Below are 24,277 nucleotides of genomic sequence, written 5' to 3' on the forward strand. Positions count from 1 at the left end.
CACACTGCATAATTTATAAATGCAGAGGAAAATCAGTTCATACAAAAAAAAAAGCAAAAATCTTTGAATATATACAGTTTGTATAGGACTGCAGTATGCACACATACGCCTTGTGTCATATTAAACACACACACTCATACAAATATGCAGCAACACTTTCCGGGTGTTTTCTAAAGTTATGTTGGCATGAATAATGAGTGAAGTGGAAAGCAGATATCAGCTGCGCCAAGCTGTATTTTACTAGAAGGCAGGTCTGTGCAAGTGTGTGGTGTTTGAAACTCGGAGACTACCTGATGGTTATCTACATCAAGATGAACTCAAAGCAGGCATAAACTCCTGATCATACACATGAGAGCACGGCAGGAAAAAAAAAAAAGGGGGATTTGCAGATGGAATAAAGCCCATACTGAGGAATTACAGTTGCTGAGACCTCCTGATACTGCAGCCGAAGCTACCGGGAACATACAAACGCAGGACATGAATCCCTGACTCCTGTTAAAACCGCTCTGGAATGTCATGCTTCCTGTTTATCTACCTACATACCACCCAGACTCCTGTTGTGAGCAATCCTGTGTTTTGCCATAGTCAAGCAAACAAGTGTTGTGTTTTGCTGTTGTGCTGACAGATCCACTCATAACCCCTGGGGTTTTTTGTTTTTGTTTTGTTTTTTTACACTGAGCTCCATCCCTCTGAACCCTATAAACGCGAGCACCAAAGCATGATTGTTTTTTTGCTTCAACACAAAGGAGGCATGTGATGCGTACAGCGAGCTTTCCCACGCTGTCCTTCACCACCATCCATTGTAGCAGTGGGTCAGAGGGATGTCCCGGAGCCATTAAACATCACACATCAAACGTGGCACTGTGTATCAGGTGCGGCCCTCGCCAGGAGGTATTTGGACAACATTTGTGACCCACAATGAAGCAAAGAGAATTTTTTTTAATGCTTTGTGTCAAGCTGGCCACGGCGTCCAGGGTAACAGAAGAAAGACAGGAGCCGGCCTGTGTGTGGGCGAGGAAGTGAGAAACATTTGCCTGTGTGTGTGTGTGTGTGTGCGTTGCAGTGAAAGTGACTTGTCATATCCAACTGTTCATGCCCTAATAGCAATATTGCAACACGAACCGTGTGAGGAAATTGGCCAACAGGCCGGCTTCCTGTCTTGCTGAGTTACAGCGAATGGTACTCGGACGATGGCATGTGCAAATAATCAAGTCCTTACAGGCAGCAGCTCTGGAGACAAGTAGCAACCGGAGATCAATACGAGACCTCCCACAGGTCTAGAGGCAGGCCTAAAACCATAAAAGGACAAACTCAGGGGATAACTCATTGATTAGATGTTATTGATCTGGCAATATCTGAAACGCTGTTTCAGTGGGGTGGGTGTGGGTGTATGGGGGGGTATGATTAAGTCTGAAGGCTTTTATTCAATAAACGTTTCCTCGCGTGGACACTCGGGTAAGTGTGGGCAGAGCGGTTAATTGAACATGGGGTGGGGGGTCTTGTAGTCTACTGTGAGCCACAGAGGATGGAGTGAATGTAATTTCCCATTTTAATCAAAGGCTGCAGCAGGTGGTTTCACCTATTAGCTCCTACTCCGGTCTTGCACTGACAGGATGCCTTTAGGTGACACTGCTTGATGCTGTATGGCTAAAAATGGCAAAGCAAATTTGGAACTGTAAGTTTTGGTTTGAAGTCGTGGGCCCAAAGGGCAACACTTGTCCTCTAAATATGTGACACACACACACACACAATCATGTCCAGTGTGACAGGAACTAGCCTGATGTGCATCTTAATGCACAGCATGCCTTCGTCCAGCAACATCGACACACGAGGTGAGATGAGGGGCCTGATTGTTGCGTGTTTGGCACACACGGTCAGGAAGTTACGCTGCATTGTGACACATTCTGTTAACAGTTTATTTCCAGATTACAACTTGATTCTATCGAGTAGTGTTGGCGAGATATTCTTTGGTGATAAGTCGCCACATCTGCGCACGGCTCGGTGGAGCTTTTATTCTCACTTAAATCAACAACAACACAGTATCGGCGTGGCGTTTCTACACTGCTGGTCGTGCCGCTCTCTAATTCAAGTGTTTTGTGCCATATGAGACATGCTTTCGGTGTTTTCTGGAGTTGCAACAGTTTGCACCCCCCCTCCCCTCCAATAAGGAAGATGAGCCGTTTTCTGCTGATGAAACTGGTGGCCTACCTTAATCAGACTGCTGCGTCGAGGGATTGGTTTAGCAGCTGAGTCTGGACCCGTGCTCTCCCACTTCGGAGACTCGCAGCTGGAATCGTTCTGGACCTTCTTGCCGGCGTTTGGCACGCTGCAGCTGCCGTTCGACACAGGCTCTCCTCGGTGCGTCTCCAGGCTCGTTCCGGTTCCCCCTGACGCAGCTTTACAGCCAGCAACCGGTGGACCGACGGCGCTCTTGTTTTCTCCAAATTCTGCCATGGTGTCACTTTCGGGTTTTTTTCCGTTTTCCTAGCTTTCATGAAAGCAGCCGAGCTTCCAGCAACGACAGCGATACACACTGACACAGCCGTGCCATCGTGTTACGTGAACGATCGGCGACCGTGCGCCTAAAGACAGCGGAAACTTCTCTCTCTCTCTCTCTCTCTCTCTCTCTCACTCACTCACTCTCTCTCTCTCTCTCTCGCCCTGTTTCACTCGTGCTCTCTTTCTTTTCCTCACAGCCGTTCGCGCGCTGAGGGGGGAGGCGACAGGAGGGACAGCAGTGACAGACACACCTTCAGACCTTCGCCGACTGCAGCTCTCACATCTCGCCGACAGCTGGATGTGCGCTTGCGTTCAGGAAATTTTAGATGCAGCTGGGCCCGCTCCGCCCCAACCTCTCCACCACCCCCACCATCTCCTCCCCTTACTCCTCCTGGGAGTGCTAAATCTTAAATGAGAGCACTGTGTCACACAATTGTGCAAACCATTTATAATTTGTTTTTATTTCGTGTCCAGACTTGATCCGCTGAAACTAGATACGTGCGCGCGCTAATAAAGTCGTCACGTGTCGATAATCTCGGGGGCGGGTTTTTTTTTGTTTGTTTGTTTTGGGGTTTTTTAATGCTTTTTTCGTCCTTCCAAAGAAACGAGGCGCACAGAATGCGCCTTTTGTTTCATACTTGTTTTTTTGTAAGCCAGGGCAGCTTGAAATAATCAGCTTTATGCGTATTCACAACTTCTGGGTTGTGAGAAACTCCCATTTGGCTATTTTGGACAACCTGTTACTGCAATTACTGAACAGTTGCCACTGTTTTCAGTAGCCTTGTTATGAATTAATGTGCAAGCTCTATGTAACTGTGCGTGTGGCTGATAATGCATCAGCTAGAAGAAATGTTGACTTTAATGTGCAGCGGCATATCCTCATGATCTCCCAGATTTAGGAATAAAGGCAAAACTCATATTACAATAGTTTCATTCTGCCGCATGTCAGGATCTGTCAAATTTTTGTCGATAGTGATTTTAGTTATATTCTTGCTATTAAGTTGATATCACCAAAAATAGGTACATATGAAAACCAAATAAGATTTTGAAATCCATAATAATATGTTTTAAGCAAGTTAATGTTTCAACGCATTATAGCGGGTGAGTTCCCAGTAACCCCCACCCCCCGGTTGCGCCCTGGAAACCAGTGATATTAAAATGCTATGAGGATTGTTTTTGATACTTGGATGAAAAATCCACTGCAGTGAATGGCTGATTGAAGTCTAGAAGCCAAAGACATCACCAAATGCTGCATTTGCTCCCTTGAGACGCCGGGCTTTTACTGCAGTCGCCTTCAGCTGCTGCTTGTTTCATTCAGTTTTGTATTTAATACCTAACAAGCTGATCTTCTGGGTAGAGATTAGGTGACTGTCTTTGACGCTGGGCTGCTTTTGCACTATGCTTTGGGTCCTTATCCGTTATCGCTGTGAAGTACTGTCTGATCAGTTTTGCAGCATTCGGCTGAAACTGAGCAGAGTATCGCCTTGTATGCTTCACAATTCGTCCTGTTGCTTCTATCAGCCGTTACATCATCTATAAACACTAGTGGCCCTGTTCCACATAGGGCCATACATTCCCATGCCGCAGCATTGCCTCCAACATGTTTGACAAATGATGATCATCAGCTGTTTCTCTCCTTTTCCATGCTTTTCTTTCCTATCATTCTGGTACAAGTTAGTCTTGGTTTCATCTGTCCAAAGATTTTGTTTTTTTCCTTTTGTAGAACTGTGCAGGCTTATTTAGGTGTTTTCTATCAACCCCTAATCTGAAATTCTTGCACTTGAAGTTGTGAGCTGTTTTTCTTATTTGAGGAAATGATTCTGCAATCATGCACTGGCCTAAGGGCCTTCAGGCCTTTTGGTCTTCAGTCTTTTTAAGAGTGAATCAGAATGTCGATTTGACCACTGCTAAAGTCTTTGCTGTCTCTCTGATTGCTTTATTTTGGTTTTTCAGCCTAATGATGTGTTCCCTAACTTACTTCAACATCTCTTTGGACCTCATAAAACCATCCAGTGAAAACTATCAAATGCAAGCTCAACACTTAGGTAAAGGACATGCATTTGATTCCATCTCGAAATAATGAGGGAACATGTCTCAGTTAGCCATGAAAAAGTTTGTCAGTTAGTTGTCCAGTAAGTTTTGTGCCTCTTGAAAAGAGGGATTGTGTTTTAAAATGGCTGTTATTCCTAAGCAAGTAATGCAATACTTTTGTTAAACCCTTTGAATTAAAGCTGAAAATCTGTACTTCAATCACATTTTCATTGCTTGAGCTAATCCACCACAATATTGTAAAGAGGCATTTTTTACAAAAAGAAGAAGAAGATGATGATGATGTCAATGTCAAAGCAAAAAAAAGTGTCGTGTTCAAAAATGTATCGCCCTAAAAAACACAGAGGACAAAGTATTGCCCTTTTAAAAGTCATTAGAAAGGTTGTGGATTATGCTGGAGAACACAGGGGCAATTTACTGTGATGCATTACTTACAGGGATAGCTGCCAAGATGATTTCCTGAGTGGAAAAGCCAAATAAAAAAGGTCCATTTTTTTCTAAGAATAAAAGGACACTCAGAGAAAGGTGTAGCCAGATCATATAATGTCACTCTGTCCTTTGCTGCACTTTTTATGTGCTTCTGCAGGACAAACTTGTTCTAAAGTACCTTAAAAAAAACCCTGCAACCCCAACTGTTGACTCACTGCCATTCTTGCACAAAAACAAGCTCAGAGCAACAGCCACTGTTACATTACAAAATCAAAATGGTAAATGGCCTGCATTTGTATAGCGCTTTACTCAGTCCCTAAGGACCCCAAAGCGCTTTACACTACATTCAGTCATTCATCCATTCACACACACATTCACACACTGGCAATGGCAAGCTAAATTGTAGCCACAGCTGCCCTGGGGCGCACTGACAGACGCGAGGCTGCCACCGGGCCCTCTGACCACCACCAGTAGGCAAACATGGGGTTAGTATCTTGCCCAAGGATATTTGGCATGCAGCCAGGAGGCAGCCTGGGATCGAACCACTGACCGGCTGACCTGCTCTGCCACCTGAGCTACAGCCACCCCACAAATCAAACTGTTGTGTGATTAATGAGACAGCAGTTCTCCCATTTTCATGGTGTAATAACACCATAATAAAACACAGTATCATATATATATATATACAGTTAATCATTAAACAGTAGCTTATCTGAAGAGGATTGCATTTTATCAGCTCTGCATTAACATAATATAATGACTGTGGACTCCAGGGTGCCGTTGCTCATAAACCTGAAGCACAATTTCTGTAGTTCTATTCTGACTGAACAAAGGTGTCACTCCTCTATCAAGTGTAGGAAGAGATGTCTGTGCTTTGACGGTTCACTTTGGTCATTTTATTAACGGGATGCGATCATATTATTCTCCTGGGGGCTCTTTCTGGTAGACATTTACACATTAGCTTAAGGAGGCCTGTGGTGAGGAGATAAAGGCTTTTACAAAGCTGGAATCCTTAATGTTTTGCCTCACTGCAAGAGTTCCCAAAAACACTGTGATTCTTCTGTATTTTTGAGAATATACACACTGCAGACCACAGCTGCTGGACATGCGTCATCAGTTAAGTTTGGAGCATTCGACACATCCACCTCCATCAGCTCCATTTTTATTACATATATATTTAAGGTTGCAATATTTTATGACCTAGGCGACGTGGTGGGTAATGGTGCAGCAGCTGGATTCAGATGTCAGATTATTTATGTTTAAACTCACAAGTGCTGACCACAGGGAACATCAAGCAATGCTGACATAAATACAGCCAGCGAGCACCACTCAGCAGCCACCTGATCTAAAGTTATTGCGTTGGAGTTTGTGAAACTACACCCTGGGGTTTTAAAACGCCAAAACAAATCCCTTTGCAAAGGTTTAGATGAGCCGGGTTTTTCATGAAAACATTCAGTGGTGATTTGTGGCATCCCGTATGCAGAGAATATGAATCCAATATTGAATTTCAGCATTTCATAATTAGACCATAAATCTGCTGTCATGCGGGAAAATTATTGTCACTTCAGCCAGTTTTCAATCATGGGTGGTGAAGCAGATATTTGGCGTCATTTTGGGCCTGAGCAGAGATAGATGACCTGCTGTCATGCTTGCACAAACTTGAATCTGCTTGCTAGAAATATATCAACACTAGTGTTTCCTTTCAGAGTTATCTGATGAATGGACACATGAATGTTTGTTATTTGCAGAAAATGTATCTGAATCAAGATGCATTGTGCAAAGGCATTCAGTATTGTGAGTCCCCGTTGCACTTTGTTAAAAATGATTCAAACAGTGCTTTTCCTTTGCTGCCATCTAGTGTTTGATTTCAATAAATCCTGCCACTCATTCAGCCTGATAAGGTGCATTCTTATATTTTGATATTTATGACTGAATTTTTCCTACGCAGATTGTTAGGTGTAGAAAAATGACGCCATTCATTTATTGTGACAGTTTGATGTCTTTACTAGAAAGAAGTTCATGTTAAACCACCCCCAGGGACTTCCGGCTAATGGCGGTTTGGTCTAAGTAGTGTTTTTGGTGAGCTCCTGCAGAGTTGGCCGTTTTTTCAATTATTATTGGGCACTTTTTCTGTGACTCGACCCCAAGTGACATCTAAGTCATTTTAGGATAGTACACTTTTTCATTTCGGTCACTAAAATGCCACCAAAGCTGACTAAAGGAGGAAACTCCATCAGGCCTCACCTGCGGCCTGCTTCTCCTGACGAGCCCTTGACCTGTCCTGAGTCGAGGACTGTGGCCCAGGCCCCCACCAGTAGTGATGTCGGTGCTTCAAGCTATCCTTGGTGAAAGTCTTTCCTCCATCCTTGTATGCACATGACCTTCTTTTGTATGTTACTGACCCCATCCTCTGATTTTATCTGTCCTGGAAAAATTTAGCTCTTTCTCTGGCTATAAAATTAATTTACTCAAAAGTGAATGTTACCCTGTAAACTCTTTAGCATTAGCACTTAAGCAATCTGGCATTCCTTTTAAACTCAGCCCCTCAACTAAGTCCCTAGACCAGATGGTTTCTTCTTTTTTGTCGAGTGGAAGGGCCCCTAGACTTAGGCTTACTATTGCAACAGTTCACCTCTAATGGGGACAGATGCCAAACCTCCCCTTGCAATTTAAGCCATATGTTTTTCTTCTGTCCAAATTTGCACAAAACCCTTTTCTGTACTTTCAGGGGTTTTCGGAATTCAGATCAGAAAAGATGCTCTAATTCCCATATTTGGAATTCCAGTGACCCCTCTTAATATATCTCCCCAGCAAAATGAGATTTTGGCTTTCTGTTCCCTTCGAGCTAGGCACAGTATTTTACTTCTTTGGAAATCTCCCACGTCTCCATCTGCATCACTATGGCTTAATACTGTAATACTTTTATTTAATGTAGATATAGGATTTAAGCCCCCTACCCCCTTCTTTAACTTTCTGTTCTTGTGTTGGTATGATGTTTTGCATATTTGTTTTTTTGTTTTACAAGAAAAGTTAAAATGGTTGGACAAATCTAATGTCATCTAAGATGCATACAATGTGTATAAGTCCCCCGGTGGGCACTGGTTTTGTAAACAGGACATACATATATGTTTTCAGGTCGAAACTTGTCAATTTCTCCTGGCTTAAGCTTGATGATGGGCAAAGAGTCAAACAGAATCTTGGGGAGAGACTCTCCGATGTTCTGCCTGTCCCAGCGTGGCCCCTCCATGAACAGACCTTTGATATAAGCTCCGTCCTCTGGCTTTTCATCCATGTGCGACTCTTCCGTAGTTACCTGGAATACAGCTCAAAGGTGTATGTATAAAATATCTTTAGATCAATCTGAGTGAATATGACCAAAAACATAGAGGGAAGTTAGAAATAAAAATACATGCCTCAAATTCAAAACCGATGTAGTCAGTGGGATGTTGTACTTCCTGGCAAAATTCTGAGATACTCCGATAAGAAATGACTGAAATAGAAGCCAGAGAGCCACAAGACTGTAGGTGGGCCGTTATCTATCCAATTCTGTTATGACAGACAATAAAAAATAGTCACAGCTAAAATGCAGCATAAGAGATAGTTAGTAATAATACATATTCTCAGTGTTTTTGCTTGTACTTGTGAAGGGGATTTTAAATGCATTTTTTCTGAATATCTGAACAGTAACTCAAGACCTAGCAAGCTGCACATAGCATGCTGTTGAACTTCAACTCTTTAGTATGCGCAACACTTATTTTGGCAGTCATATTCCAAAGATGGTCAAGGTCTAGGTGACTCACAACAATCATAAATCTTACTTGTAGAAACTGTAGCCTGGCTAACAGATCAGTCACGTAACTCCCCATGGGCTTGAGAGACTGGTACGACTTGGCCGCCCACATAGCGGGCACCTTGCCCACCAGCATGCTGTTAAAGATGCTCTTGAGTTCAGAAGACATAACAATTTGGCCCGTCAAAGCTTTTCTGATGTTTACCAGCCTGACACGTACCACATCTGTAAGTCTGACAGGAGGGGAGAGCGATTCAGGGTGAATTGTAAAGAATTTCACCAGATCAGTGAACACAACACATTTGTTTCCCAACTTCAGCTACCTGCATGGCATCACAAGTTGTTACTACCTGTTAAATCAGATGACTTCCTGCCTCAGAACAGTGTTCATGGACTCTTCATACTTGACTGGGTATTTATCCATCACCATTTGTATGTAAAAGTCTGTGGGCAGCTTAGACAGGATGTCCTCTGCAAGCTCATCTACTAATTCCTCATCTACTAATTCCTACAACACAAACAGACAAGAGCATGAAGCCTCATGTAAGATCCAGTTTCAGTTAGTATGATTACATATGGAGTTTCACTATAAGGAAAAAATTTCAAATGAAACTTGAGTGCTTTATACAACTGATAATGCAAACCTGAGGAGACTTAACCCGCACCCGACTGCCTGCAAAGTGTCAGCAGTACTCCTTCTAGGAGCTGATTGGTCTCTTGATTGTCCTTGGTGATGTCCACGTTACTGTGAAGTCTGAACACACAGGGATTGGCAGAAATTGGCAGGCTTCGAATGTAGTCTACATAAGTCTGGAATACATAAATATATTGTTTTTGTGGTTCTCCAAGGCCCAAGATAATCTAGATTTAATTACAGACAAATATTACATTTGCTAATTAAAAACAAATTAATCCTTCTGTCATGATGTTTTGTTAAGAATTTGAGTTTTGGCTCCTCTTTTATTTAATTGTTATCCTTCTCGTATTTGACATTTTCTCAATGTCAGCTGTGGTTGTTTGTCTCCCTTTGTTGTTTCTGTGTGCGTCTCAGTGACATTTACTTTCGTGCTTTTAAACTTTCTTTCTTTGCCTCTAATTGCTGTACTTTGTTTCCCACCTTTTTATTTTCCACCATAGTTATTTCGACCTGTCTTGTTTTCTGTCACCCCTCATGGTATATCTAGTTCTGTCTCACCACTATAATTTTGTCTGATGAAATACTTCTATGGCTGTATCATTTGTTGCCAAGTTAATTAAATAAATGTTAAGTTAAGTGTTAACATTTGGGTCCTCCCTTAAAACTGCTGATGAAACATAACACCTCTGGGTTAACAGTAAAATCTGTGGCTATTGTGTTCTTTTATTAAATGCAACTCTAAGTGAAAGGTCACAAAAAATCACATTTCCTCATTTGCTGCTGCTCATTTCATTGGTGTTAACTGACAACCTGCTCAGTAAACTGCAATGTTGACTCTCACCTGTAAGGTATGTAAGGGCCTCCAGTGGAACCTCTTTGTATTCATTAAGGAACATCTGGAACTGTGTAAGGGTGATTCTCAGGTCTGACTCATTAAACTCATAGGGAATATTCCAACCTGAATAAAAGGGAAAACACGACAGCATTTCTACAGCATGACCCATAGTTTTAATGTCAGTTTTAAAGAAATGTTGGTTATTTTAGTTCTTGCAAGAATTAAATAGCAAACTGGAAGAAAGGGTTATTGCATTTCTCACCCAGTGGCCCAAAGCTCCGCCTCTCCTGCACCAGAGCATGGAAGAAGGTGAGGCCCAACAGGAGCTTCTGCCAAATGACCTATTTCTTGGAACCACCAAAACAGTCAGGGTCAGAGATGAGGGTGACTCTGGTACGAGTGCAACAGGTTGGCTTTAATTCCTTTACGAAGCTTGGTTGTCATTTTCAGCCCATTCTGCAGGATACTAACTGGGAACTTATATGATGGGTAACTGGTTAACCATAACCTGAGTGGAAAAGCATAAATGTATAATTTTGTTATTATGTTATTGATGCAATAAATTAATAAAAAATGACTGTGCAGAATCTGCTATCTAAAGCTTGGGTGTGTGTTCTCTGGAGTAAAGGTTTCCTCACAGAGCGGCTCCAAAGTGAGCATCCAGCTGGTGGCTTGATGACAGTTCTGCAGTACCACCCAGGTGCCCTCCTTGATGGCTTCGAGCTGCTATGGGTCCCTGTCCTTGACCAAGGGAGATGGTTTGGGTCTTACTGCCCCCCATATCTAGGTCATCCGCAAATTTCAGCAGACCTAATGACAGAAAGCTAGACTTTATTAAAGCCTTTTATGATTCAGATTTATAATAAAATGTAATTTCTTCTCTAAACTACTAGATATGATCAGTTTGACTCCGTGCTGTGGAAATATAGGGCATTAATATAGAAAGAACTTACAGTACGCGATTGGTTAGTACCTGCAGTTGGATCAGATCCCGTTGACAACACAAAAATGAGAGGCGAGCAGCAGTTTGAGTCTTTGTAACTCCCTTCCAGGTCAAAAGCAAGGGGTCAACACCGGCGGGAGCTAAACACAACAATGCCATTGTCTATGGAGAATAGGCAATCCCGCAATTTGCCATGCCCTAATGGCCACCTGGCTGTTAGTGAGGGTCCTCAGAGCAGGGGATTTTCTTCTCTTTACATACAATATTCCACTGTGCCTGGCATTCTACACAATAATCTACAGTAAAAGCCCCAAGGTAAGACACAATGCCACTGGACAGGAGTATGTCACCTGTCAGATTGGTGTATCTGTAGAAAGACAAATATGATACAAACCCGATTAATGCTAAAACTTAGGCACACATGACCATACATCTGAACTAACAGTAAAAATGAGCACATCATATATGTATTTTCACATACCTCATTTCTAGTTGCCTTGCAGCCTCTGTCCACCTATCCTTCTCCCCCCTAGCCCTCCTATTAATTTCTCCACCCTGATCAGTTTCTGAGAACACAATTCGATGTAGTCCTCCAGTTCTTTCTTCTTTTTAATCATGGCTGACAAGTCATCATTCAGGCTCTGTAGACGGTCTTGCACTTTTTTTTTAGCTTAGCTCTTTTCACAGCCAGCTTTTCCATCCTTTTTGGGGGCTACAACCTTGGCTACACCCTCATAAACCTCCATTGCCCTGATCCATTTGCAGAGACCCTCACAAGCAGAGGACACATTTTTGATCACAGAAGGTTGGAAGTCAGGGTGTTCAATAAACTTATCTCGAATCTTCTTGATGTATGGAGCAGGAATATTGTCTTTGTCAAAGGCTTTGAGACTTTCCAAAAACTTCAGGTCTCCTAGAACCTTCTTAGAAGGGCCCCAGAAATCCTCAATCATCTTACCTGTAACATATATAGTTTACACAGTAATATTGAGCTAAAACTTACATCAAACATACATCAAAATTCGTACCTGAGCCACTGGGATCAGGTTTTTTTCTCAGGCTTGATGCCTTTCATGACACAGATGGACTCCATCACCAGTTTGACTGGACCTGGTGGATTTTGCATGGACTTAACTACATGACAGCAGACACAAGTTTTTTCTTTGTGCAGACCTCCACTGTTTCACCCTCTATCTTAATCATCATCTTATCTGTGTCTACTGAGGTCTGGATGAGCTCTGGTTGCAAGGCTGTCAGCTCCTGCGGCATCACTGATACCTGTAAAGACACAGGAATATAAAAAGCTGAAAAAATTTGCTGTGTTTCTTTGACATTTGAATGTCTGGACAGGGGGAATCACCTGAGAAGCAGCAAACTCCAGTTTCTGAAGACCAATAACATAGCAGTTCCTTGCTGTATTCACTTCATTCCTCTTAAAATTGAGCAGATTCTTGAAGGTTTAAGGATAAGTTCAAGGTAGGAGGTGGGCGTTACATAGTTGTGTCTCCTTAACCTGGAGAAGTACCTTTGAGACATATCACTCGTCTGGAATGTCTTGCACATCTCCACTACCCTTAGATAAAGAAAAAAAAATGTTGGCAAAGATGCAGCACAGTGTGTATAAAGTTGGAAAAAATTACTTCTTTTTGTGATAATTTTTATTCTCTTACTCCAGTTTAATGTCACTTTCCATTTCCACATCTTCAAGGAACTTATGGGCCACCATTTCCAGGGCATCATTTGGCCATGAATGAAACCAGTCAATAGTGCAGCAGTTAATAAAGGAGGGAAACATCCTAAGATGGTTCCTAAATGCATCACTGATGGGACTCATGGCTGTTGAATATAATATTTTCCACTTAAAAATATGTATTCAACTCTCATTCAGAAAGGACACATTAAGATACCTACCTAGCACAATGTGAAGGTTGGCCTTCACACGGTCAATAAAGAAGTTATACATTGAGAACTGAGTTACATCGATCTTTCTGCCTTCAATCCATGTGATATACTGTGCTTTCTTGATGATATCAGAACGTTCATCTGCAGCAAAGATGTTAGGCACATCGCCCATGTTAAGCAGCATGTCAGTGTCTTCCAGCATGGCCTCATCCTTGATTTGGCTGTCACTGAACAGAAACACAAGACTCTTCCCTTCAATGCCTGCTTTAAGCTACATCTGCCTCAGGTCATCACGCCAGTCTGACATGCCGTAGTTCTTGGTCAGCTCAATCTGGAACAGGATGTCATCATTGATGAAGGAGCTCAGCTTTGTGGCACTCTGGTGTCCATGGAAGTACACAGCAAATGCGAGAAATGTGCTCAATAGCAAACTTGAAAATCACAAGGGGCACGGGTGTCTTGCTGCAGCTGTTGTACTCATCCAGGTAGAACTCCATTATTTCTTGCAAGGCATGAAAGTCTGTGATTTCATCAGCTGCCACTTTCTTGAGACACAGCACGGGATTTTTTTTCAACATACCTGTTATGTAATTTTTCCCAGCACCAGGAAGTCCCATTGCAGACATAAATAGAACATCCACTATATTCAGCCTGGGGGTATCTTCCTTGTCATACCAGTGCTGGTGATCAATCCATTGCCTTCACAGTTCATTTGGTGGCTGGGCACCATAGATTTCTTTAGCTGGCATGTTCAGATCATCTGTAGAAAACAGGTAATAAAAGCTACCAGTAGTTTTATATGCTGCAAAGTTCCTAATAATACTTAGTTTTGCATGTGCAACCATCTTTACCAACAAAGACGACAATTTCTTCCCACCGGGTGGTCCAAATATGCCCTTTCTTCTTCGGTCCAGCTTTGCAGTGATGATGTCTTGCATCAGATTTGCAGAGGTACGAGCTGAAAAGTTGATGTAGTTTGGTGTGTACTGCTCGTTGGGCAGCTTTACCAAGAAGCTTTTACTGATGACAGATTTTCCAGTGCCAGTGGATCCACTGGGAAGAAGAGCTGACGTGATTTCTCCATGGTGGGAATGATGAGGTCTGACACCCAGTAGGTAAATATGGAGTTTCAGGGAAAATTGCAGCCCACAGTAGTATCTTTGACAGCACTAATCTGTATGACAAATACAGTCACGTTGGCTCCAGGTGGTATGATGTTCTCTTCACTTGAAATTGAATCAATCTAGACATTCCACTGTCCATGTCCTTCTTTATGGAAGCAGTAATGATAGACGGTGCCTGCAAGGCATTTAGTAAACATCATAGATTTGTACTGTTAAAAATATTTGATATATAACCATATACAATTATGTTGGTTTTTTTTGGGATTGTGTGAGACATTTTCATTACCTCTCTTAGGAAAGATATTATTCTTTTTAAGTTTGATGGTTTTGGGCAGAGGGTGCTCATCATCCATGTCCATGATCAGTTTGCGGTAGAAGACATCAAACTTCTTACGACTATTTACAGTTATGGTAACACCAAGAGACCATACCAGAGTGAATAGGAAAAGATGCTGCAACCACATGGCTATCTGCTGGCTGACAATATTCTGTGTTTGTTTCTGGTGCAGATTTTCATCTGGTGTTGACAGAAATGTTAAAACAAACACACACACACGCAGTGAGAAATATGAATACATTCTGATCAACCAAATATTAATTAGAAGTCATTCTTATTAACCCATCATGCAGGAATACAGTTTCATAGGCTTTGTGCCAAGTGGATGGGAAATGTCCTCACTACAAAGTGACATTCTCCATCTATAAAGTCTAGACATGGTTGAACCAACCAGTCAAACAGGTCCATGATCTTTGGGACAAAAGGTCAAATAAGCAGATTTAAGATATATATCCTCAATATATTAAGGTGGCAATATTGATTAAACGTTTTGCCATGAAGACATGTATGTGTGTAATCCCACCGGCTCAGTATGTTCAGTACTCAGTATTTTCATTACAGTAGGGTTTCAGGCAGTGTGTTCATATAGGAATCTCTTAGAGGAGACCAGCCCAGTTGATGAGGTTCCATCTAGATCATACCACACCTTCAGGTAGAAAGTTATGTCTAAAAAACAAAATAAAGGTCACCTCCTAATTACAATCTATGTCCTAGCTGCTTACCTGCTGACAGTAGCTGGAGAGGCTTGCTCCAGGTCAGCAGTTTCGAGGATCAGACTCATCTTTGGACTCATCTGGATGATCTCACCACTCATCAGACAAAGCTAGCAGATAAAAAGACATTGCTGAGTATAGGAAGATCTCCTGAAAAACAAAACAAAACAAAACAAAAACAAAAATGAAAACAAAAAACCGAAATGTTCACATCAAACTTTGTACAGTTTAAACACTTAAAAAGACGTCAAAAAGACCCATACCTTCTTGTTGTCATCTAGCACAGTATTCATGTGCTCAATCCAGACTGCATCAATTGGCCCATCAAAGATGATCCACTGTCGATCTTCGGAGGTGGAGATAGCCTGATCCCCGAAGGAGGTGGCCAGGACACCATCAGACCATTCATGGCTGGCTGGATAGAAGCAACCATACAATTGACCCATGGCCTTGGGGTTGATGATGCAAAACTTCACTGCAAATTCATCCATGAGCTTGGCTAAATGAAAATAATTTGCATAACAATTTAAACAGAGGAACAAAAACAGAACATAAAAAAATACATTTAATTAATAAATAGCTTGCAATGGGCCAGTCTGAATCAAAAATCTTACTTAGTGTATTGTTTGTCTTTGTTACTGTTTGTTTATACTGGAGCACTGTAACCAAAAATAATTTCCCCCTAGGGATCAATAAAGTATTCTGATTCTGATTCTGAAAAATGTGGCAGTCAAAGAAACTTGCTGGCAATCACAGCATAAACTGTGTATACTGTTTATACTATAAACTGTGAATATTTGCCATTGTAAAGATCTCCAAGTGTAGGAGCAAGAACTTTATAGGCAGAAGTCTTTCCTCCTAAAGGATCCCCTACTATCATGAAGCCATGATGCATCAACATCCTCTCATACACCTGTACATACAGTAAAATTAATCCTGCAAACATTTATGAATTTGAATCAATACCTGGGTGATTTTGCCAATGAACCATGGGACAGGCTGGAGGTAAAGCTTTGCAATGTTGTCACTGAGTGCTTTGAGGAGGAGGTCATAGTCTGGTTTTGGAAGGACAACTTCAGGAAATAAATCAGAGATGACGCCCTGCAGGGAGCAGCAGGAGAATGATATGTTAACATGCCCTGATTTATAACTAACAGACTCAGTCTATCAGTGGAGGCGGTACAAAATCTGACACCTGAAACAGTGGCGCATCTGGTGCCAGAAATTTGGCCACATTGACATCCATCAGCGCTCTAAGCAACAGCACGCTCGCATTCTCCTAGGGATATTTCAGCTTTAGGTTCCCTGCTGCAGTCAACACAGATTTCACAGCTCGCATACCGTAGTCGTAGTGGTGCTGAGAAGACAGCTGCTCAGAGCACAAACGGTAGGTGGCCGCAATCTTCTGGGCCAAACTGTCAGTAAAATCTGAATTAGAGATTGTTGTTTTTTTTAACCAAGCAAGTCTTCTTCTTAAAATAATTTTCAGACTAAAACATTTTGTGGAATTTTTTTTCCCACTTATACCTTTGAGATTCAATGAAGCCCATAGCGTATAGTGAGATTTCACCAATGAGACCATAGTCTGGCACCATCAAAGCCACTGTACGGAAAACTAAGACTGCCAGCTCGACATACAGTATATTTTATTCACCTTACTGTTTATATTATGTTAACAGTGTTGTTAGCCTGTATTAACTGTATATTCTGGTCTGATATGTACCTTTAGGTTGTCAGGAAGCTCAGCCCTGCCAGCATAACCAGGGTTCATGGTGATAAAGACAAAACAGGTTGGGTTTAGGGAAAGCTCCGTCCCCTCAAACATAAAAGTTTTTAGATTCTTGGCAATCACCTGCTGTATGCAGAGAATTTCACAATCTGCGGGAGCAGACCATGTGGAGGGTGTTTGGAGGACCCAGGAGCAGACACAGGAGAGGAGAAGGGATTAACTTTAAACAAAAAGTGAGCCTTTATTAGGGCTGATGCGACGTGAAACATAGCTCAAAGCATGAAAGAAACTTGAGCAAGGAACTAAACTGAAGGCAATGACAAAACTAAGAAAACTATGAATAAACTGTGACACTGTGACTAGACTATGACGACAATGAATACTATGAACACTGTGAGTACTATGAACACCTAAGGACACTATAAAGTCTAAGACTAGACACGGGGAAGGTAACACAGACAACGCGACAATGAACAAAGGGAGACAGAGGATTTAAATACACACATGAGGTGATCAGGGGAAGTGGAGACACGTGAGGAGACAGCTGACTAGAATGAGACATAATCTGATCAGCCCCAAAGGGGTTTCTGAGCTTCCTGCTCGAAAATGAAATGTCCAAAATTAACTGAGTATTTCTCTGCAATTACAAACTTTGTGTATACAATCTTGGTATCAAAATAAAGCTTACATTTGTGAAATTTCATCAGAGGTGTAAATATTGCAGCAGATATTACTGTGTCAAAGTTACTGAGACTGGAACACAGAAAAAGTAAGTAGTAAGAAAAAGTACGTTTATCCTCGCCTCATTTTTTAATTTATTTTTTAGCATATAAAACCCATTTAAAAATATGCTTCAGTTCATATTTCATTCCAGAAAGTCAGTAACCAACATATAAACATCATCTGTGCAAAGATTTATGAAAGTGAAACAGTGAAAAATTACAGCACTTTCAATACATAAATATCCAGACGTTGTACAAAAATGTCCAATTTTGGCACACAATTGGACACGATGTCAGTTGAGTTTTTTTAGGTATTAAAGAGCAGAAATTAATTAATTTATTAACAGACCTAAAAATGCTTTGGGGTTTTTTTTTATATTTTTTAAGAATTAACCACACATTTACATTGTGATGGGCCTTTTCTGCCGTGCGCATGAAGTGTTTAATTGGCCTCTCCTCCTTTAAAATCTGAGGGGCGTTTTTAATCGTTTTAGCCAATAGGGTCACAGTAAGGATGCCATGTTCACGTCACTTCAACCAATCAGAAATTGAAAAACTCAACCCCACGTGGGCCCAAATTTACTGCATGTGACGTCTGTCCGGTCACGTGTCTGTAGGTGGGTCTAAAATTAAGGTTGTTGACGGAAATGGCTCTGATGCGGCTAGTTAGACGTGGTAACTGCTGATCATCGCGAGGCTACCGGCTACCAGCGAAATTTGGGACGGTAAGCCAATTTCTGTCTTAGCGCATTTGCGCCCCTATGTGTTTTTGTGGTCTTGTTTTGCGGCTCTTTCAGTGAATTTTGGTCAGAGCATAGTGAAATGTGGTGTTTGGAATTGGTGATAGCTCTGGAAGATAACTAGCCTTTCTTTAGCCGGTTACATGAAGTCTGAAGAATTTCTGGTTCGGTTTTGTTTGTTTAGTGGACTTTTGCGCATTTACGCAACTGCTCTTTCAATCATGGCTTGTTTTCCTTTTGTTTGGTGGTTGTAGAAATGGTTTATATGAGATTTTAGCTGAGATTCAGAGGTTCCTGTGGATACCACACATGTCGGGACTTATATTTTTGCCCCCCCACCCTGTTTATAACGTGATCTCCTCCTTTTTTGCCCCAGGTACCGGGGGCGTGGGGCTTATCAGGATAATTACAAAAGGGAGAATAAAACTAAACATAAGGAACCAAGAACACAAGACTCAGAATAAAACAGGAAACATGTGGACATGACATGAGCAACATGAAAACACATAGACAGAAAATACATGACGCAGAAGACTGGGACAGACTTACACCAGGGGACATGAAGAGACTCATAACTAAGGAGACATTAAAGGACCTAAACTATACTGCAACTCAAGGCAATAATAATATTACTAAGACTTAACATCATTTCATAAATAATCCAAAAATACAAAATAACTCATTAACCCTCAAGAACAGCACATGAATAGAACACAATGGAAACATAAGAAAACAATACAAAAATAATACAAAGCGCTGGGTCAGAGACCCAACCCCTGACAGAGAACCTGCTGAGCCACCACAGAGAGCACTTCCACCTGTGACATGCCAAAATTAATATTGTGAGTAGACTTGTAAAGACATTTCTATGTAAATATGTTCGTATAATAACAATATGAAGACGTAGAATCTTATTTACCCAAACAAACAATGAGAATATGTCTTGTGTTTCTAACTGCATATTTTAGAGGAAGACAGCATTTATACTATATTAGGTTAGGTTATTAACTGGTACCAAATGGAGAGAGCATGTAACCCCAGTATTAGCTTCTTTACACTGGCTTCCTGTCTCCTACAGGATCCAATTTAAACTTTTACTTTTTGTTTTTAAGTCACTTAATGCCTGAGCCCCTCCTTACCTGTCTGAGCTCCTCTCTGCTTATGCTCCAGGAAAAACCATGAGGTCTAGCTCAAAATAAATGCTGTCCATCCCACGGACTTATCTCAAATCTCGTGGTGATAGATCCTTCTCTGTGGCAGGTCCCAGACTTTGGAATAGTCTCCCCCTAAATATTAGATCTGCACAAACACTTGAGCAATTTAAATCATTACTAAAGACACATTTTTATGCCCTGGCTTTTAACACACTATGACCCAAGCATTTTGGTCTTATTTTAAATAGTTTTAGTTATAAAACTATATTATATATATATATATAATATATATATATATAAGTATATTATTTTTTTAATTCTTTTATTGTCCTATTATTGTTTTATATTGTTATTATTGTATTACATTGTTGCTTTTTAATGCCATTTGTATATTGTTAAGCACTTTGTGCAGCATCGGCTGTTTGAAATGTGCTATATAAATAAATTTGACCTTGACCTTGACCTAGGTTTAAAATGGGTTCGTTTCAATTGTAAACTGGTTCTCATATGGCACAAACATATCTCAGTCACACTTTCATGCACACATTTGGCCGAATTCTTTACCTCAACACGATTAAATTAATCAAGACAAGCCCAAGCTCCCGACTGAGCAAGTCCTTTGAAGAATTTACTCATGGCCTTGTAGTCCAGACCATCTGATCAATTGAACACCACACACTAGTGTCACAGGTGTATGGTAGAAGGGAAAGCCTTCTAAACGGGATGAGCAGCAGGGATGATCACGGAAACAGAAAGACATGTAATACCCGGTTAAAATAATTGATAAAAATATATACTTTATTTACAGCATAAAAATACCCTGATCAGGGAAAAGAATAATTAAAAAAAACATAAAACTAAGGATAACAAAAGTCCAGTCCTCAGTCCGCGAGCTGAAGCCCCCAAGGGTCCCAATCAGTCTCCGCCACACTTAAGGCTGCTAAAAGTGCCGAACTCCACCAGTGGGGCCAGGCCGACAGCGTACTCACATAGTGTCCTCCGCCACTCCGCTACCACTAGACACAGGAAAGCAGCGGCAGTCACCCTTCCTAATTTACCGGGGATGTCTTTATGCATTTTAACAAATGAGACTTACCCTGCGAGGGCGGAGCTCCAAACTCCACCTTAAGCGTTTTAGCTGGCGTCTTGCTACCACCTGGAAGAAGTCTGCCACCCACGGACCGAGGGCCCTCTCTCCTTCTCCTACGACTACGGCCGCACCCTGCTGCCTTGGGCTGCGTCCTCTTTTTATCATAGCATTGCACTTCAAGCTAAAACCATAAGTTAAAACAAAATCTAATTATTTTGATATTTAGAAATTACCATGAACATCAATCGCAGTAAGAGCACCAAGGGTCATCCTTGCCCCTCCAGGGAACTTCCCACGCACCAGCTCCACAATGTCAGCAATCTGGGCATTGCACTTCTCCACATAGGCCTTTGGAAGATGAAACCAATAAAAAAAATTAGACTCAGTTTTAAAGAAACCCACACAGTATCATTTCATAATTAGATTTTTTTTTTTTCAACTTTTAAATTTTTTTTAAAGACTGACAGGCAGAGGGTTGGTCTGGATGGCTTCAGACACTTGGCTGGTCTAATATATAGAAGAGGCACAAATAAGAACTTGGCCAGGCCACTGCAACACCCACTTCTTCTGGGTAATCTACATGAAACAGAATACAGATAAGTCTGAACTCTTGATAAACTAACTGAAAACACTATTTGATTATTTGAATCAGGATGATAGGAGTTATAGAATTCCTTAATTATATTTTATAACCCCTCTATATTTTCGCGGGGTCTATCAGATGCTTTGTCTAGATCCACAAAGACTCAGTGCAGCTCCTTCTGACCTTCTCTATACTTCTACATCAACACTCTTAAAGCAAAAATAGCATCTGGCATGAAGACGCACTGCTGCTCGCTCATCACCCATCTTCTTAACCTAGCTTCAACAACTATTTCACATATGTTCTCACTTTATTGTGTTATTTGTGTATCTCCCACAATGTTTTTCATTAGTTATCCCTGAATACCTCAGCATACTGAATGACTCCTTGATGGATGACATGCTGAACACTTCTGAGCATCGGGTTCTCCACCTGCAACAACCATTTATATCACTACGGTCGGGCACCTGTAAGCCGCCTTTACCCCGCCAAATTGTCTGTCGCTCGGGAGGAGTTTGTGACCATGGAGCGCCTGGGCATTGTGTAGCGTTCGAATAGTGCCTGGGCTTCCCTGTTACACATGGTGCCCATATCTGACGGTCGGTGGTGACCTTAGGACACATACATTAGCATTCCTTATCCTAAAAACCAGATAAAGAGTAAAGTAAGCATTTATTTTGTTAGCAAAAGATTTGATGGACATACAAGTCAGAGTGGCATAATCCAAGAGGAAGCTGAGACAGTTGGTTGACCCATGTACAGCTTGTGACTGGTCACATCCTGGTTACTGGTTAAGAGACACCAACTCTTGTGAAGTTTCTGTGGTGCCTCTGACCATCTTCGTAATTTCCTCATACTTTTTACATATCCCAGTGAAAAAAAGGACGGCTGACCAACCATTTTTCCACCAAACCCTAAAAGTGATAACAATAAAAAATCACCAAATATGGCCTCTGTACTATGTGAAGTGAAAAACCAAAAAAAAAAAAACAACATACATTAGATATGATACAGGAATCTATTTTATGCATATGAAATATGTAAAATAGTTAGTAACACAACACATGCTAACACTGTTTTGCTGTATACCTTAGCTTGAGCTGGATAAATCTTCTCTGTCAAGGGCACTGTCTCCTTCTCAGAGCTGGTCATGCCAGTAGAGCTGGGCGATAGAACGATAACGATATGTATTGCAATTGAGTCGGCTTTCTCTAGCCTCTTACCATATGACAAAAAAGCTAAGAGACATAGCAACATAACGAATGCCATAGCTTACTGTCTTGCTAAAGACATGCTACCAATAAACACGGTCGAAAATGAAGGATTCAAGCAGCTAATTAGGGTAATGGATCCTCGTTACCAACTCCCTGGACATAAACATTTCTCTCAGACAGCGCTTCCAAAGCAATATTATACAAGTTGGTCAATTTTGTCTGTTCTTCTGTAAAACAAACTAAGATTTATTTTTAGAATTAATATTTTGTTTCTAAGTGGAACTGACAATTTAGTGGTCTGTTTTGTTTGTTCTATTTTAAAACTTAAAGTTTTAGCGGCTACCTTTTGTGTAGTTTGCAATATTTGCCTTTATTTATCTGAAACTGAAGTCTCATGTTCCTTAAGTACATCTGCCCTGTTGAACTTATTATGGGAAATAAATATTTAAATCAAAACAAGCTGCTGATTATTTCACATTTTACTTGTGAGCAACGGCACATTTGAATCTTACAAATATAGTTATTTGGCTTATATCGTGATATATATCGTTATCGCCTGAAATGAAAAAAACATATCGTGATATGAAAAAATCTTATATCACCCAGCTCTACATGCCAGTAATCGCCACGTTCTTAGTAAATTCCAGCTTCGCAATGCCTTAAAAACACTTCTTCAGGTGGGGTTGGACACACAGGGGGTCTCTGATCTGTGACAGAATCTCCAGGAGCTCATCATTAGACAGAAAGAAGAATCTGGAAACACAGTGAACAAAGGAAACTGAAACAGCTACTTGAGAAGATCCTTAACAGTATTTCTAATATTAGTGAATTAATTAAGTAACTCATCCATATTTATTTTTCTGTATTAATGTAAGATTTTCCTACAGGCATCTACAGCACTTTAGATGTTTCAGCTTTACGCTAGTTCTATTTTTTTTATTTTATTTTAGCAAACATAGACTGTCAATGTGTATTTTGGCCTGCAAATAGGAGTCAAAATAGATAAAATATCAAATATGTTATCGTACTATCAGTGCCACTACCTTGGAAAATAGAGCCTCTTCTTTTCCAGGTAGGTATTGAGGCTTTTTTGAATGTCATCCAGAAACACATTGGACTGGGCTGGCCCATAGCCACTAACACACACATATCCTTAACCTGGAAAGCATTATCACCCAGAATTCGAAACAGAATTCATGAGATCCAATTACAGAAACTAAAACACCTTTTGACACTGTGATAGAAATTATACCGCCTCAGTCATGATATTGTTCCGGTAGCTGTCCACAACGGCAAACTTGCATCCCTCCTCAGGCATCTGGGCAACGATGTCCTCTGAGCTGAAGATGGACTCAAGGTAGAGCCACGTAGTCCTGACACTTCAACATGGCATCTAGTATGTCCTGCATACGTCCTGCAGCTTGTCCTCCCATTGCTATTTAGGAAAATATAAGTAAGAATAACACAACTGCATTGAAAACGACCTTTTGTTGTATCTCATAGTCATAGCATTTCTAATGTAGAATTTAGAAAATATTACCAACGACTAAATTCAGACAAATATCTTAAAAAATAAAAACAAGACTAGACATGTACATAACTGTAATATTAGCGTGGGAGATCATAAAAATGGAAATTCAGAAAAATATACACTAAAAGGATAAATATATTGTAATTTCTTTGCCTGAGGCTGTGCTTAAGCAGGTCAAGTAATTTTGTTCTTGTTGGAAATAGAGCTTGCATATCACTTACTCAGGCCGCTTTTTAAATGGAAGTGCACGCTAATC

General features: G+C 41.0%; 1 protein-coding gene, 1 long non-coding RNA gene and 1 pseudogene across 4 annotated transcripts in view; 1 reads left to right on the forward strand and 2 right to left on the reverse strand.

The window, feature by feature from the left end:
* LOC100704084 (inactive phospholipase C-like protein 2) overlaps nucleotides 1-2,698 on the reverse strand; it is a 26,536-nt gene extending 23,838 nt beyond the window's left edge. Inside the window, exon 1 of the mRNA XM_005453809.4 lies at nucleotides 2,209-2,698. Within this exon, the coding sequence (XP_005453866.1) occupies nucleotides 2,209-2,454 (246 nt within the window). The 5' untranslated portion in view covers nucleotides 2,455-2,698. The remainder of the gene's footprint in view (nucleotides 1-2,208) is intronic.
* LOC112843468 (uncharacterized) lies at nucleotides 1,351-4,749 on the forward strand. 3 transcript variants are annotated; one of them, XR_003215825.1, is made up of 2 exons: nucleotides 1,351-1,455; nucleotides 2,697-4,749. It is a non-coding gene; the product is annotated as an uncharacterized LOC112843468 (long non-coding RNA). The 3 variants fall into 3 exon arrangements; XR_003215824.1 differs by lacking the exon at nucleotides 1,351-1,455 and adding an exon at nucleotides 1,469-1,675; XR_003215823.1 differs by lacking the exon at nucleotides 1,351-1,455 and adding an exon at nucleotides 1,692-1,832.
* Nucleotides 4,750-7,860: 3,111 nt separating this feature from the next.
* Nucleotides 7,861-24,277, reverse strand: part of LOC100704352 (dynein heavy chain 3, axonemal-like) — a 28,719-nt pseudogene continuing 12,302 nt past the window's right edge.

Source organism: Oreochromis niloticus, linkage group LG22, assembly GCF_001858045.2.
Source record: "Oreochromis niloticus isolate F11D_XX linkage group LG22, O_niloticus_UMD_NMBU, whole genome shotgun sequence".
Classification (NCBI taxonomy): Eukaryota; Metazoa; Chordata; class Actinopteri; order Cichliformes; family Cichlidae; genus Oreochromis; species Oreochromis niloticus.